The sequence below is a fragment of the Macaca fascicularis genome, chromosome 3, assembly GCF_037993035.2.
Source record: "Macaca fascicularis isolate 582-1 chromosome 3, T2T-MFA8v1.1".
Lineage (NCBI taxonomy): Eukaryota > Metazoa > Chordata > Mammalia > Primates > Cercopithecidae > Macaca > Macaca fascicularis.
The window spans coordinates 185,562,098-185,579,699 of NC_088377.1; the positions used below are offsets into that span (position 1 = coordinate 185,562,098).

At 41.3% G+C, this 17,602-nt stretch overlaps 1 protein-coding gene across 15 annotated transcripts in view; it reads right to left on the bottom strand.

Annotated features, from left to right (window-relative positions):
- Positions 1-17,602, bottom strand: part of TCAF1 (TRPM8 channel associated factor 1) — a 51,707-nt gene that overhangs the window by 3,342 nt on the left and 30,763 nt on the right. For 8 of the 15 annotated variants that reach the window (XM_005551067.4, XM_045387393.2, XM_005551065.4 and 5 more), the window contains 6 exons: positions 7,957-8,951; positions 7,571-7,668; positions 6,227-6,440; positions 5,336-5,575; positions 4,140-4,477; positions 2,412-2,662 (listed from right to left, as the gene is read on the bottom strand). In XM_005551067.4, coding sequence (XP_005551124.3) covers positions 2,412-2,662; positions 4,140-4,477; positions 5,336-5,575; positions 6,227-6,440; positions 7,571-7,668; positions 7,957-8,951 — 2,136 coding nt within the window. Of the gene's footprint in view, positions 1-2,385; positions 2,663-4,139; positions 4,478-5,335; positions 5,576-6,226; positions 6,441-7,570; positions 7,669-7,956; positions 8,952-17,602 lie in introns of all 15 variants that reach the window. The other 7 variants (XM_074036207.1, XM_065542702.2, XM_074036204.1 and 4 more) reach the window with 1 other exon arrangement.

The following is a 17,602-nucleotide window of genomic DNA, read 5'->3' on the forward strand; positions in this document are numbered from 1 at the left end:
GCACTGTAGTTATGAATGCCCATTCTATAATCAGAATGCCTGAATTCAAATCCCAGATCAACCACTTATTAGCAATATAGCCTCAGATAATTTACCTTATCTTCATTAAATTCAGTTCTGTTTCATAAAATAAAATGAGAGTGATAATAGTTGCCATGTCATGAGATTATTGTGAAGATTAAATGAAACAATCTATATAAAGGAATCACTACAATAACTGGTATACACCTAATAATTGATAACAATTATTTTAAATGTTGAACAAATATCCAATGTCTAATGTTTAAAGCAGCTAGGCAATGGATATTCATGCAATCAGGAGAAATAATCCCAGGACTGACAAATAACATGATAAAGAAATCTACTGGGAGGCCGAGGTGGGTGAATCACCTAGATCAGGAGTTTGAGACCAGCCTGGCCAACACGGCGAAACCCCATCTCTGCTAAAAATACAAAAAAATTAGCTGGGTGTGGTGGTGGGCGCCTGTCATCCCAGCGACTCGGGAGGTTGAGGCAGGAGAATCGCTTGAACCTGGGAGGTGGAGGTTGCAGTGAGCTGAGACCGTGCCATTGCACTCCAGCCTGGGCGACAAGAGTGATACTCCATCTCAAGAAAAAAAAAAATCCAAAGAAAAAACTCTATAGGTCAAATCTTACAGTCTACATATCTACCCAATTACCAATTAAGCAAATAAAATGATATATTAAAATAATTAAAATAAACAGTGAGCTAAAGAAAAACTGGCTGGATGTATATGACATCAATCAAAAGGAGCCAACTTTAGTTAAAACTATAAAGAAATAGGGGATTCTGAATAAAATTAAAAGGAAGTAAGTTTGGGTGAACTCTATCCAATTATCTTGTTTCAAAGTAAAGTCCTCTATGTGTGTGGACTTTGTCTGCCAAACTGGTGAGTAACTCGACAGGGACTGTGTCTTGAATCTGCGTTACAGAAATATAAACACTGTCATGAAACCAGATACACTCTGTTTGTTAAGGCCAAATGTCATTATGGAATTGATCTCGTTTCTTCAAGACATCTAGTCTTGATTTAATCAAAGAAGGAATTGGATCTGTAAGATAGAACTGGGTAAGGAGATCCAAGGAAGAGCTCCAAATTCACAATGGGGTTCTTATAAATAGCTTTACAAATCTAAGTTTAAAAAACTAAAATTTTTAGCTATTTATTTTTAAAAAACCTATTGTTAATTTCTAAATTCTCTTCCTTTCCTCTCTTCTCTAGAGCTCTTCCTTTAGATTCATAAGGCAACATAGCAGAATCCTTTCAGAGGTTGCTGTATAAAGTGCAACATGGGCTAGGATTAACTACAACCGCCTCTGTAAATATAATCTAAAAGTCAAGTCTAGCTCATAAAAATGATCAGTCAATTCGATAATAATAATGGCAGCAGACGTTTTCTCAACACCTACTACCTGCCAGGGACTGTTCCATTGCTTTTTAAAGGTCTTATAAAATGTAATCTTCACAATAATCCTATGAGATAGATACTATTTTAAAGATGAGAAAACTAAATCAAGTGAAGTTAAGGAAATTGCCAGGGTTATACAATTCGTGGGTGAAAGAACCAGAATTTGAACACAGGCAAGCTACTTGTAGAAAGAGTTATCCTAACCTCTAAATTCTGGAGAGAGGATGGAAAATAGTAAGCTCATTATCCTGTGGACCAGCATAAAATAGAAAAACCCCTTAGATGACATGCTCTGCAGACCTCACAAGCTTCTTCAGAATTTATCAGTCTGAACCTCCAGACAACCCTGTGAACTGGGAATTTTTATCCCCATTTTACACACAGGAAATGAGAGTACCAAGTTGAAATGACTTTCCCAAGAGCTAACCCTACCTAGTTCTGGGCTCTTCCCACTATACCAGAATGCTTGTCTAGCACTTTGAAAACTGCTCAAGTCACAAAATATATGCGCCCATCCGGGAGCTGTCTGGGTCTCATGGTAAATTTGTGTTCCAGTTGAGTTTTATGGTCAAGTTTTTGGAACAAATGATCAAAAACAAAAGCCCAAAGGGAGTCCTCAGGATGCCAACATGAGAACTACCCCCTCTGGGCTATGGCCTATGATGGTGAATCAGGGCTGATATAGAAGCAGGTGCCAAAGCTCTCGGAACTGGGCCAGTGCAGGGTTAGGAGGGAATGTGGCAGCTGAGAGCAGAGGAATAAGATGCAGAAACAGAAGCCCTTGCACCTGAGAAATTCTGATTCCACTTTTGGCTGTGTTCTGAACCCACTTCCTAGAGACAGAAGTCGGTAATAAGGTATACGGCAATGAACTAAGAGGACAAGGCCAGACCCTGGGAGGCAGAGGTAGAGGAATGAATCCCCACCTCTGCCTACCTCCCCAAACCTCTCTACCTGCCACCTCGATGGGCACTCCTTACATCTGTGTGAGGAGGTACAATTTCATAATATTTTCCTTCCATTCAGGCAGATAGGCCAGGCTGGTAGCCACTTCCTTCTGGATGGGCCAGGCCCAGGCCTCAAAGAACGGAGCCAGGTTCTTCTGCACTTGGTGGGAGAACATCTTGACCCACAGATTCATTTTGTCAACATTATCTGTGGGTAAGTTGGTCTGGTTCCTGTACTCGGTGAAGAGACGGATGAATGGCTCCCAACCAAAGGCTTCCTGTAGCTGGAAAGAGAAAGAAAAATACAGGTGAGATTGAGAAATAAAAGAGGGTCCAACAAGAACCACTATAGTAAGTGAACTTAGTGTATGTAACCCCTTACCCATCAGCTTCACGTCTATCACCGACCTGCTCTCCTCCATTTTGCCTACTGGCCTCATGCCCTGCTCTCCCACATTCTAATCTTAGGAAGGGCCTTGGGACCAGCACGGTGCTCAACACCAAGTGAACACTCAATCAGTGAGGGCCATGGTAATAACTGCAATGCTTAATATCAATATTTTCTACCACTGTCATTATCCATATATCCCACTAGATCATGCAAATGGAGATACGATATTACACAAGGATTTAAAATGGGCAGAATTGGAAAAATCCTCTTATCTCTCAAGAGTTGAAAAGTGAAACCTCAATAATAGGGAAACTTCCACCTCATCCTGGCACAAAGAAATCCTCATTAATCATAGATCTTTGTCAATGTGCAAGGCTATTAAAATGGCCTTTGGGGAAAAAAGTGACTTGGATAGAAGTAGAAGACTACAGATTGTCTGGGTAACTAGAATTAAGAGTGAGTTGTAATTTTTGATAAAGGCAGCCATCCTGAGGCTGTTGAGTTACAGAGCTTGAATTATGAAGCACTTGAGCAGCTCTCCAGACCAACTTCACATTTATTTCACCAGTGAGAAACTTGGTGTTCCTGGGGCAAAGCAGCCATAACAAGGTTGAAGTGGAGCCTCGCTGGCTGTTTCCCATAATTCTCATGGCAGTGGGAATGAATAAGAGAGCCTCCAGCAGGTGGAAGAACCAGAATAGCGCATGCTTGGCCTGAGACTGAGTTCTGAAATTCAAGGTGATGAAACTCTCCAGTTTCATGCCAGGAACTGATCCAGGCATTGCAGGGAGGGAACTGGGCATTAAACAACTGGTCAAAGGCAAGGCCACCTCCTTGTCCAGGTCAGTGAGGACTCTTGGACTGCCTACATAACGGGGACTCTGAGGCATGGCCAAGGCATAATGAGAAGATGGTACATTCATCTAAGGAAAAAAACGTAAGTCATAGCCTATGGATTATGTGTATGGGGGAGGGGAGACTGGTTTTAGATAGCTATCAAGTAGGAGAGTTTGGCTTCAGTCTCAGGTATGTCTGGCTTTAAAGCCAGAGACAGTGAGTACATGTATAGTACTTTATTTGCCTCTACCATTTTTAACCTTTCTCAGTGCTTTCTATTTACTATCATGTAGCTCTATGGGGTGGAAGGTGAGGCTCAGGCAATTAAATCCACTTGAGGGTCATGCAAAGCGATACACGGAGAGACATCATCAATACGACTGTCACAGTTGGACTTTGTCAGGGCCCCCATATCCTGGTGTGGGAGACAGGGGCCATGGGAGGTCTTCTGGGCCACTAGAATATTATCTGACAGTTCCCCAGATGGTCCCCACAGTAGGGGTCCCCCATCACCTGCCATTCTTGCCCAGTACCTGTAAATACGTTTCCAGTGCGGTCCATGCATTCCAGTTTTTCACATTGGGACCCTTGCTCAGGTAGATTCTGACTCTTTTCTCCCGAACTGGGGGCCACAGAGCAATATTGGCACGGCTTCGAGGAATGCCCAAGACCGTCTCATGCACATACACACACCACAGGTTGCAAGTGGCCTCGGTGGTGTGTGGTGGAAACTCCCACTCCTGCCGCTGCTGGTTGCGGCCCAGCTCGTGGACGGGGCCCCACAGCCCCTTGGTTCTGATGAGCTTCTCGTTGATGAGCTCCTGCACTGACTCCAGATGGCACATGATGGGGTACCCTGCATGCATCCAGCCTGGAAAATGCAGGAGGGAAGAGAGAGTTAGGGTCCTCCCCATTTAACTGGTAACATTCTTCTGTGTATTGTGTCTGTTTGAAAACAGTAACCCCAGCCAAATTCCAGCACACCATAACGCTCAGAAAAGCAACCCAAACCCAAACCCTGCTAGGTGTTCCTTCTCCTCTTCTCATTCTGTAAGAATTCCTTCATCTTCACTCTGACACAAAATAGTGCGACTATGGAAGGAGACGCAGCTTAGAGATAAGGAGCCATTCATGTTACCATTCAATTTTTCTATTTTGATGAGGATGCCTTATCCATGGGAACCTGTGTCACTATAACCTTTTCTCAAAATTCAGAGCTCTTTAAGGTAGCTCCTCTCTCACTGTTCAGATATGGCGTTGCCACATCAACACAAGTTTACAGTGAGCATCTGTATAAGAGAAGAAAATGAGGGTCCAGAGAAATTCCCATGTTTCTTTAATGTCTGTATATTTCCCTCATTTTTCATGTTACTTGACCATAGGCAAAGATCACTTTATTCAGTGTGTTCATAAAGTTGTAAAATATCCCTGTTCCAACCCAACAATTCTGACCTAGGTCAAGGCCCTCTGCCATTTTTACCGGCTTGAAGTCCCTGATGAATGCCTGTGAAAGCTCAGGTGACATTTCTTGATGTCCTTGACATGCTGACATAAACTGTTATATATATATTATATATATATATTTCCTTCCCATTTAAATATCAAGGATACATCTATATGTCTTGCTAGCAAAATATGTTTCCCCTAATGGCTGCCTACTGCATGGCTGATGAAGCACAGGAAGGCGCTCGGAGGCAGCATGCACAGAGGGTTTGCTTGGAGCACCCACCCACTGAGATCTGCACGTCGGCAACAATCCTCTGAGGCAGGCGCAGAGGGAAGGGCTCAGCTCCCAGTCGCGCCACAGCCTGCATCACCTCGTCCCAGAGGCGGAGCAGCGGCTCAGGGTTCTCCAGAGTACGAAGATTTGCGGTCGGCACGGTCAGAATGATGTTGTCCGTGGCCAGCTCTCCCCAGGGCCCTGGATTCTCCTGGATACGCCTCTTCCACTCCTCCAGGGTGGTCTCCCCTAGGAAGAGAGATCATGGAGCTTGAAATCCTTTCCCAAATCCCACAAATGACAACATACAGCTTGGACTCCAGGAAGAGAACACCAAAATCATGAACTGCCACATCCCTCCTCTTTTTGAAAAAAATTAATTTAAAGTTCCGGGATACGTGTGCAGGACATGCAGGTTTGTTCCATAGGTGAAAGTGTGTGATGGTGGTTTGCTGCACCTATCAACCCACCACCTACGTATTAAGCCTAGCATGCATTAGCTATTTATCCTGATGCTTTCCCTCCATCTGCCCTGCTACCCACCCCACTGATATGCCCCCATGTGTGTTGTTACCCTCCCTGTGTCCATGTGTTCTCACTCTTCAGCTCCCACTTACAAGTAAGAACACGTCGTGTTTGGTTTTCTGTTCCTGCATTAGTTTGCTGAGGCCATATCCCTTTTCTCTATGCTTTTTCTATGAAGTCCCCAAGGATGTGGTTTGGTCTTTATCTGTACAACCCCAAAGCCGAATCTAAGGAAGCTGACCCTCCTTCCTCTATTAGTCCATGTCTCTCTCCTTGTGCATTAAACAGGCTTTAGTCACCTCGTGGACTCCCATGCTCTCTGGAGTCATCCCAGTTCTTCCCCTTCCCTTGGGAGCACCCAGGGCTTCCACTCACCCAGCTTGTAGTATGGAGCATGCACAGCCCCCTTCACGGTGATGGGCACAGAACCCAGTTTGCTGTTCTGAGGCACAATTATATAGAGGAGTCCACCCCAGAGGCACGTGATCGATTTTGTGGGTTTGTCCAAGCAGCACCGGTTAATTACGAGTGGGCCTCGGAAAAGCTTGCTGGCCCTGGTCAGGTCATCTGTGTGGCAGCCGATCTGTATCTGGAGTAGAGAGATTCCCCCCACAGAGTCACCATGGGACACGAATGGGTGGAAGAAGAGAGCCCAGCAAGGGACTCAGGATGGGTCATTCAGCCATGACCCCACGCGAGCCCAGCCTTCCCACCACTGATGAACCATGTGTGATACCCCCGCGAAACTGTAGCATTCCTTGGGGCATATGGGCTGAAGAATGTATAAATATTTTCCCAAGGCATTCAAACAGCTCCATAATGGGTCATGTTAGATAGATATTAATGTGAGGAGTGCCAGGTGTAACCTATAAGGCCAATTCTGAGGAGGGCTGACTCCCATGCCCAGTCCTCTGGTGTTGCTAACAAATAGAACACTCGGTCTCCTATCTCATGGTGGTGATTCCGGCATTTGGAATGGGGCAGAGGGAACCCTGCCTTTTGCTGATCAGAGAGAGGGCCCAGTGGGAGGCGGTGTAATCTGGCTAAGATAGTGGAGGGTTGATTCAGTTTCTCCCCTTTCTCCAAGCTCTCTTCCTGGGCAGGTACTTGGCAGAGTCCTAGGATTCTTTTCCCTGGGTTTATGCTCACCAAGTTCCAGGATAGGCACAGGCACAGAATAGATGCTAACCATCACAGTGACCCTCAAGGGGGATAGGGAAGGACAGCAAGCTCATTTTGCAAATGGGGTGTATCTCTACGTGAAACTGACAGAGGGAAGGTGAACTGGGCAATTGAGGAATGGTCTTGGGTGTCACGGGGAAGAAGCCAAAGTCAGAAAGACCTTGTGCTACCATGGGAATGGATACGGAGATGAACAGTGAACTCAGATTTACTGAATGCCTACTCTGTGCGAGGTTACCTTCCATTTCATATCTCTTATTCCCTACTCTAGGATGTAAGTCAAAAGCACAAAACTTAAGAGCCAGAAATTAGTTAGGTATGAGTCCTGGGCACTTATTTGTATTAGCTCTATACATTTCAATCAATCAATCAATCAATCAGCTTTTCTGCACCTTAGTTACTTCATCCTTAAAACAAGGGTAAAATCACCTGCTCTGTATTACCAACAGGGCTTTGTGAGGATCAAATAAGATACTGACTGTGCTAGGAAAAGCCTTTGGGTTGCATGTCACATGGTGAGGTGGGGCATGGCCTTACCTTCAGGTCAGCAGAGGCAGCAGCTTCAGGCAGTGAGACTTCTATAATTTGCCTTCCAGGTATGTAGAGCCCAGTACTCATCCAGCAATATCTGGTGCCTGCCAAAAGCAGGAGGGGTAGGCAGACTTTATCCCTCCTCCATGATGCCATCTCCACCCAGCGTCACCAGAGACCCCTCATAAGCACATATCTTCCCCTTCGTGCTGCCCCGACTCAACTCTTCCAAACAGTACTTAAAATCCCAACCCTTATCTTCTTCAAAGTTCATGGTAAAAAATGGAGACCACCCTCTGGACATGATCGGGTCCGTGAAATGGACTGCTGACGTCAGCCTGTCCCCGTTCCTCCGTTCCCGTAATACTGAGCTCCCAACCCTTGTTCCTTACCTGGATTGGTGCAGTTGACCTCGACGGTGATAGGAGATTCTGAGGGGCGCAGATAGGGGCTGCTGTACATATCTTCAATTTCTGGGACTAACAGAGAGAGGTCACTTCCGGAGTGGGCCAGCCCTGTGGCCAGGGAAAGCATAGCACCCCTGCAGCAGTCATTGATAACAGGGTTCTCTCGGGTTGCTACTGGGAGCCGGTATCGACTTAGCAGCTTCCTCAGGAGTCGATGCACAGACATGTAGGCAGGGATCTCTTCTGCGGGAATCTGCAGGAAAGCTGCACCATCTGGTCCCAGCTTTGCCAACCAGCCCTTTTCCACATTTCCTCTCTTCCTGCCCATTATAACCTGGAACTCGGCCAAGGTGGAGCGGAAGTGATAGGTCCTTATCCCTGCTTTAGGAGTACGAAAGGGCCCTGGATTGAGGCTTTGGCTTGTAATGCTGATGCCAAAGGGGTTGAGGAGGAGGTTTCCTGGGAATCGAGCCAAAGGGGACACTCCGGGATTCTTGAAGGCCCACCACCAGGCTTGGGCTCCAACAAACAGCCCGCCACCCTCTGCTACAAACTCCTGCAGTTCTTTGACCCCCACTTCGCTCACGGGTTCAAAGCAATAGACACTTGCATCACTGGTCAGATTGGGCTCGATGCTGGTGTCTATGCCCCCCACTGCGAGGAGGCCACTCAGGGTTCTCAGCTCTGTCTGCACCACGATCTTGCCTCTGCGGCCCCCATCCAGCCAGCGGACGGCATTGAGCAGAAAGGGGCCCAGTTTACCAACAGTGAATAATACCTTATGGCCAGTCACAACCACCCGGCCCCGGCCATAGCGGGCAGCCGCTATAACACAGCCATGGTAGGAATCTAACCCTAGAGGAAAGGCTAAAGCCCCATGCACTAGCAGCTGGGATGGGAAACAATCCGAGTTGCTGATGTCCAGCTCTGAAATCCCATGCAGAAGCTCCTCTCTGTCCTCGGAGAGGTCATCTTCACAACTGCAAAAGACACATGCATTCTTTATGAGAGGTACAGTTCTGTACAAAGCTGTTAGAACAGTGGACAGCATACAGTGAGTGCTATAGATGTGTTAACTTTGCTAATATTGTTGTTTTGAGTTCTTAGGGGAAAGTTGGGAGAACAAAATGGACACATCTGACCTCACTGGGTATGGAGACTTGTTGGAGGGGTGGCAGAGGGACTCAGTGTTAATTCTGCTCTGCTCATTCTTAGAGCACAAATTCTCCAATGGAAATTGCAAAGGGAGCCCTGCTGTGTTTACCCAATACCATGTCTTAAATACTCCAGATTTAAGTTCATGGTTATTTCAACCCTCTAAGCAATACATATATAAAAAAAAGAATGGGAAATCGTGGTTTTTTTTTTTTCCTTGTAAGGCGTCTTATTTATAAATGCAGGAAATTGCTGCTAATTTCCTACAAATAAAGTCTGGAAGGCCAAGTCAGTAGTGCTAGTGAAGAATCATTATCTCAAAAGGTGGGGTAGGGGAACTGACTGGCCTCAACTCTAGTGGGAACTTCTGGTTACTGGAGCCCAAGAGGACTTTACTGTCTGCATCTAGAACTCCACTTGTTCACTGCCTGCCCAACAGAAGCGATGCACATCCATGCTATAAGGTTTTGCTCAGCACCATCTGTTTACTGTCTGTGGGTAGTAACCCAGCCCTAGAAGTCCTCAAGATGCCCACAGATCCGAACTGAGATGGAACACTGGATAAGGTGGGGTTAAGGAGTAGAGTGGCTTCTCTAGCTTGAGATTCCAGAGTTGGTTCTGTCACTTTTGTTAGGTAAAGCTATGGCAATTGTATAGCAGGATGCAGCTGTAAGATAACACCAAAAAATAGGGGTCAGGTAGACAACAAATTTGCAGTATTCGTGCTGTACTCTCTATGGCTGGCAGAGCTCTACCGATGGGAAAGCTATGGTCGTCTTAGCAAGTACAAACCTTTACTAAAGATACAGCTACCACCATACTAATTGGCAGATAAGTCTCTAACTCCATAAACAACTATCATTAACATCATTCAACTATCTCTTCTTGCTCTGTTTTGAGGCTTACCAAACAACTCTCTGATTATAATATTGCTTTCCATGATCACCTGCCTAATGAGAGAAAGAAGTCACTGGCTAGGCCAACCAGAATATTCTAGATTTGTAACATTGATTTATTTTATTCAAGCAACATTTTGGATAGTCTGTATTTAATTTGGTGACTCTAAAATTTTTTTAAAATTCATTTTTAATTGTAGTACTTTAAACATGTATGCAAAATTTAATGAAAAATGTGTTTTAGTTCTCATAATTAGAGTTCTGTTTATACATTTTTTTCTCTTTTATTTTTGATTTTTTAATTTAATGGAGAGGGGGGCTCACTATGTTGCTCAGATTGGTCTTGAACTCCTGGGCTCAAGCAATCCTCCTGCCTTGGCCTCCCAAAGTGCTGGGATTGTAGGCATGAGCCATGGCACCTGGCCTTCTCTACAGATTTCATGCAATTATTTTTTTTTAAGAGTAAAATCAGTGAAGAGGTGGGCTACTGTGCTCTAAGTGAATACATCAGCTTCAGGATTTCTACACGAGTCTACTGACAAGATGAGAGATATTAAACCTGCAAAGCTGAGATTCAGACACTGAGTTATTAGAACTTCATCTGAACAATGAGACTACATGAGGTCTTGCTCAGTGCTTAGCCAGGGGGCACCCTGGGAGGCATCTGTCTATTAGTTCCAACAGCCATGATTTATATACAGTAGGGGCTAAGTAGTTCTTTCATATATTGAAAAAATGAGTTGGATTTTACTTTTCTTCCTTACCCTCTTCTGAAGTGAAACAAAAGTTATTTAAAAAAATAAATCCTGGTGAAACCCTGTCTCTACAAAAATACAAAAATTAGCTGGGCATGATGGCAGGTGCCTATAATCCCAGCTATTCAGGAGGCTGAGGCAGGAGAATTGCTTGAACCCAGGAGGTGGAGGTTGCAGTGAGCTGAGATCGTGCCAATGCACTCCAGCCTGGGCGACAGAGTGAAACTCCGTCTCAATATAAATAAATAAATAAACAAATAAATAAATCCGTAATAGCACGGGATTTTGAGAAGAGTGCCATCTGCAAACTGGGATAGTGGGGACATTTATAAAAAATATAAATCAAATGGAATCTGATTGATCAGAAAGCCATGAGAACAGAAGACTCTAACTGCATACATGTGAAAGAGAAGATCAGGAGAACAAAGGACCAAGGATTATCATTTGTCCCAAGAAAATGCTCTGCAGTAATCAATAATGATCAACCTAGGATTTAAATGTAATTTAAAATTTAAATAGACAAGAACCACCAAATATTTGACGAGAATTAACAGCATGAAAGAGAAGCACCCAACTAAACTCCCAAGGGAACAACAGCAACAAATGGAGAAGAATGTTCTAAGTATGAATTGCATGTCATCAGAAAGTTCTAAGAAGATATATTATCTCTCTCTTGGAAAAATGGGACAGGCTACTCTAAAAAGTTATTGATTAGGCCGGGCGCGGTGGCTCACGCCTGTAATCCCAGCATTTTGGGAGGCCGAGGCGGGCGGATCACAAGGTCTGGAGACTAAGACCATCTGGCTAACACGGTGAAACCCTGTCTCTACTAAAAATACAAAAAAAATAGCCAGGCGCGGTGGCGGGTGCCTCCTGCTACTCGGGAAGTTGAGGCAGGAGAATGGCGTGAACTGGGGAGGCAGAGCTTGCAGTGAGCCGAGATCACGCCACTGCATTCCAGCCTGGGTGACAGAGCAAGACTCCGTCTCAAACAACAACAAAAACAAAGAAACAAAAAAAGTCAAATAAATAGGAAAAGAGAATAAAACAATGGTGGTTACTAGGGATGAGGAGGGGAGGAAACAGGGAGGAGTACGTCAGAGGGTGGAAATTTTCACTTAGGTAGAATGAATAAGCCTAGATAACTATGGATGACATGAAGACTATCTTGAATAATGTATACTGAAATTTTGCTAAGAGAGTAGGGTGCTTTTACCACACACATATTGAACAGAAGTAACTACGGAAGGTGATGGATATGTAAATTTGTCTGATTATGGTAACCATTTTGCTCTGTATATCAAAACTTGTTGTACACTTAAATATATAAATTAAAAATGGTAAATGGGTTGATTTAAATATAAAAAAGAAAAGAGCAAGTTTCAAAAATTTATGCATCGTATGCTATATTTAATTTGTGAAATATCTGGAACAATATGTATCTATGCACATATACTTCCATCAAAAACAAACAGAGAAAAAAAATAAAGAAACTAATGAAATTGGGTACCTACAGGAGTTACTGGGAACAGATTACAAGTAATAGGGAAGAGAATGAGACTTCTTTAATTGCACCCATTTAAATGGTGTTGAAATTTCAAACATGCCCATTTTTAACAATCATCTTCATTGATGTGATAAAATTCACAAAGTACATCTTGATGAGCTTTTGCTAAGTTTATACATCTGAGTAACCACCACTACCACCACCACAGTGAAAATATACAACTTTTTTATCACTCTCAAAAGCTACCTTTTGCCCCAGTATGATCAATCCAGGTCCCACACACAACCACAGGCAACTACTGATGTACTTTCTATCCATAAACATTAGATTTGTCTTTTCTAAAGCTTCATATAATGTAATAATAAAGTATGTACTCCTTTGAGTTTGGCTTCTTTCACTCAGAATAACTTCGTGAGAACCATGCATACTGTGGCACTATCTGTAATGCATCCTCATCTACGGCTGTGTATTATGCCATCCTGGGGATAGTCTCCACTTTGTTAATCCTGTCATCTGTTGATGGACATTTGGGTAGTCTTTGGTTTGGGCTTGCTGCCCTAAACATTAATGTACAAGTTTTTGTGTGGACATGTTTTCCTTTCTCTTGGATAAAGGGTGATGAAATGGCTAAATTGTATGTTAATTGTCAGTTAACTTTATATGAAATTGCCAAACCATCTTCCAAAGTGGTTGTGTCATTTTATATTCCCACTGGCGATGTATAAAACCACATTCTTGTCAACAATTCATATAGCGAGTCTTTAATTTTAGCCATTTTTATGGTGCCATAGGGTATTTCATTGTGATTTTAGTTTTTGCATTTCTCTGAGGATTAATGATACAATCATATGGGCTTTTTGGCCTTTTATATTTTATCTTTTGTGAAATGTGTTAAAATATTTAGGCTTAAAAAAAAAACAAACTTGCAGGATGTGGTATCTCATGCCTATAATCCCAGCACTTTGGGAGGCCAAGGCAGGACTGCTTGAGCCCAGGAGGCTGAGAACAGCCTGGGCAATATGGCGAGACTCCATGTCTACAAAAAATTTTTTAAATGGCCAGGTGTGGTGGTGTGCACCTGTAGTCCCGGCTACTCAGGAGACTGAGGAGAAAGGACTGCATGAGTGCCATGTTTGTGCCACTGCACTTCAGCCTGGGACAGAAAGGGAGACCCTGTCTCAGGAAACAGAAACAAAAACAAACAAACATGGGTGGTCTTATTATTGGAATGTAAGAGTTCTCTGTGTATTCTGAATGCAAGTCCATTGTCAGATATAAGTATTGCGAATATTTTTTTTCCAGTCTGCGGCTTGCCTTTTTGTTTCCTTAATACTGACTATTGAACTGAAGAAGCTATTTACTTTTAAAAAATAACGCTCAGGCCGGGCGCGGTGGCTCAAGCCTGTAATCCCAGCACTTTGGGAGGCCGAGACGGGCGGATCACGAGGTCAGGAGTTCGAGACCATCCTGGCTAACACGGTGAAACCCCGTCTCTACTAAAAAAATACGAAAAACTAGCCGGGCGAGGTGGCGGGCGCCTGTAGTCCCAGCTACTCGGGAGGCTGAGGCAGGAGAATGGCGTGAACCCGGGAGGCGGAGCTTGCAGTGAGCTGAGATCCGGCCACTGCACTCCAGCCTGGGCGACACAGCGAGACTCCGTCTCAAAAAAAAAAAAAAATAGCGCTCAATTTATTAATCTTTTCCTTTTATGGTTTATGTACTTTTTGTGTTCTATGTAGGCAAAAATTGCAAAGGTCAAGGTCACAGATATTTTCTCCTATGTTTTCATTTAGAAGTTTTTAAAATTTAGCTTTTGCATTTAGGTCTAGATCTATTTTTAAATATTTGCTTTTATGGAGTGGGGTGAGGGTCACAATTCACCAGTTGTTCCAGAACCATATGTTGAAAAGACTGTCATTTCCTCATTGAATTACCTGAGCAACTTTGTCAAAAAACAATTGACCATAAATCTGTGGGTCTATCTCTAAACTATCTGGTCTGTTTCATTGATCTGCATGTCTATCTTTATGCCAATATCAAAGTGTTTTGACTACTTCATCTCTGTAAAAAGTCTTAAAACTAGCCTGTGTTAGTTCTATTTCATTTGTATATTTTTAGAATCAATTTGAACTATGGACTGCATTAAATCTGTAGGTTAATGGGGGGAAACTGACATCTTAAAATATCAAGTTTTCTGATCCATCAACATGGTATATTTCTCCATCTCTTTAGGTTTTATTTAATTTCTCTCAAAGATGTTTTGTAGTTTTCACCATACAGGTCTCATGACATATCTTGTTAACTTTAACACTTATTACTTCATAATTTGGGTTCTATTCTAAATGTTGTATTTTTAAATTTTAATTACCAATTGTTGGTTGCTAATACATTAAAAAAGTAATTGGTTTTTGTAAATTGATTTTTGTATCTTACAACCATGTTAAAATTAATTATTATAGTTTTTCTGTAGATATTTTAGGATTTTTTTTTACATAGATGATCATGCTTTTTGCAAATACTTATAAAAATAAAATAATTCCATTCTAGGAAATGCTCTGCTGACTTCATGTTTAAATGGATCTTGTCATTTAAAAATCTTCTAAATGTGTAAAATACTTTTTTCTTTTAAATTTGTTTTCTGACACCAAGATTCAATCATTTCCTGTCTTTTGGCTCAGTGTTCTAGAAAAACAAAACACATATATAAATTTTTATTTTTAGTTTCCAATCTCTATGCCTCATTTTCCTTGCCTTATTACACTGGGTAGGACCTGTAGCACAATGTTGAATAGAAGAGGTGAGAGCAGGTATTATTCCTTGTCTTGTTCTCAGTCTTAGGGGGAAATGTTCAGTATTCACCATTAAGAATATTTTTAACTATATATTTTTCATAGACATTTTTATCAGGTTGAAGAAGTTCCTTTTTATTTCTCATTTGCTGAAATTTTATCATAATTTGGTATGATTTGGTATTGAATTCGGTCAATATTTTGTATGTGTATTATTGAATTATATGGTTTTTCTTCTTCTTTTTTTTTTTTTTTTTTTTGAGACAGTCTCACTCTGTTGCCCAGGCTTAGTACAGAGGCACGATCTCAGCTCACTGCAACCTCCGCCTCCCAGGTTCAAATAATTCTCACGCCTCAGCCTCCCCAGTAGCTGGGACTGCAGGCACACACCACCATGCCCAGCTAACTTTTATATTTTAATAGAGGCAGTGTTTCACCATGGTGGTCAGGCCGGTCTCAAATAAACTCCTGATCTCAAATGATCCACTCACCTTGGCCTCCCAAAGTGCTGGGATTACAGGTGTGAGCCACCATGCCCGGTTTTTCTCATTCATTCTATTAATATGGTGAGTTAATCTGATTATTGAATGTTAAACCAGTCATTCATCCTAGGATAGCCTTACTTGGTCATAATGTATTATTCTTTTTATATATTTCTGTATTCTATTAATATTTTATTAAGAACCTTTTCATCTATATTTATGAAGGATATTGTTTTGTAGCTTTCTTACCATGTCCTTTTCTGGTTTCAGTATTAGAGAAATGCTGTTTTAATAAATCAAGTTGGAAAATCTTCCCTCCTTTTCTATTTTTAAAAAGAGTTTATGTAGGATTTGTATTATTTGTTCCTTGAATGTTTGATAAAATTCATCAATGAAGCTGTCTGAGCCTGGAATTTTCTTTGTGTTGTTGATTTTAAATACAATTTCTATTTTGAAGTGTAAGAAAATTGAAAACTTGCAATAGTAAAACATCCATTGCACATTTGTCAAAACTAAGAAGTCAACAGTGATCAAATACTACTAACTAAACTCCAGATTTTATATAAATATCATCAGTCTTCACACCAATGTCTTTTAGGACCCAATCCAGGATACCACATTGCATTTAGTGTTGGAATGTTTAAAATTACAATTAAATTTATTTAGCATATATTTCAAGTTTCTTTTTGTACCAATTTTGGTAATTTTTGTCTGTCAGGAAATTGGTCTATCTCATCTAAGTTGTCAAATTCGTTGGCATAAAGTTGTAATATTCCCTTATTATCCTTGTAATGTCTGTAGGATCAGTACTAATGTTCCTTCTTCTATTCCTGAAATTCATAATTTGTGTTATCTCTCCTATTGTCATAGTCTATCTAGAGGTTAATCACTTCTAATGACTTTTTTTCAACTAATCAGCTTTTGGTTTTAGTGATTTACTTTTTTTTTTTTTAAGTTGTTTCACAGATTTCTGCTCTCTTTATTATTTCCTTGTTTCTTCTACAAATTTTGGTTTAATTCAATTTCCTTTTTTAGATTCTTAATATGGAAACATAGTTAATTGAGTTTCAACTTTTCTTCTTTCCTAATAAAAGTATTTAAAGGCATATCTTTCTTAGCAATGTTTTAATAGAATTCTACATGTTATGCTTTCATTTTTATTCAGTTCTAAATATTTTCTAATTTCCTTTGTAATTTCTGCTTTGACTTAAGGAGTATTTAGAAACACGTTTTTAAATTTACAAATATTTAGGAATTTTTCAGATATGTTTTATGTTATTTAATTCTAATTTAATTCCACTGTGATGAGGACATACATGGTATGATTTCAATTCTTTTACTCTTGCTAAGGCTTATTTTATAGCACAGCAAATGGTCTATCTTCATGAATATTTCATGTGCACATAAAAGAATGTGTATTCTGCTATTGTAGCCATGCTAACTGTTAGCATTCATAAAATAAAATTAAATAAACAAATATGGAGAAAACCCCACATGGAATAAAAACAGGCCCAAATGTAAAAAGCAACTCAAATACTTTTGAATATAGTACTTGCTGGACTCTATATGCTCAGGGTGGTCTATTCGGAAGGTAAAAATAACTTATCAAGTTTGTTATTGGTAACAGTATGGGTATAGTAATCATGAAACTCATTTGTGTGTATTACTGGACTGGGCAAATAAGGAAATGCTGAAGCTGCTGAAACCAGGATTCTCACTATGGCAGAAGAATACTAATATGGAATGAGTGAAAGAGAAGAAGAATCCTGTGGTTTTGAATTAAAATTGGGGGTATCAGTATGAATGTATGATTAAAAGATATCATGGCTGTCTCTTCTGAGGAACCCAGAAATGATGACACCATAGCAGTGAGCATGCTTTAGATCTTGGTTTCTAAATACCATTCACCACTAAAAGGAACTAGCATTCCTTGAGGAAATGGCTGAATCCAGGTTTTGAACCAGAAAAGTACAACATAAACTTGCAACATCGTTTTATGTCAGAAATTAAGTAAATACTAAAAAAAAAAAAAAAAACTGATGGGCCC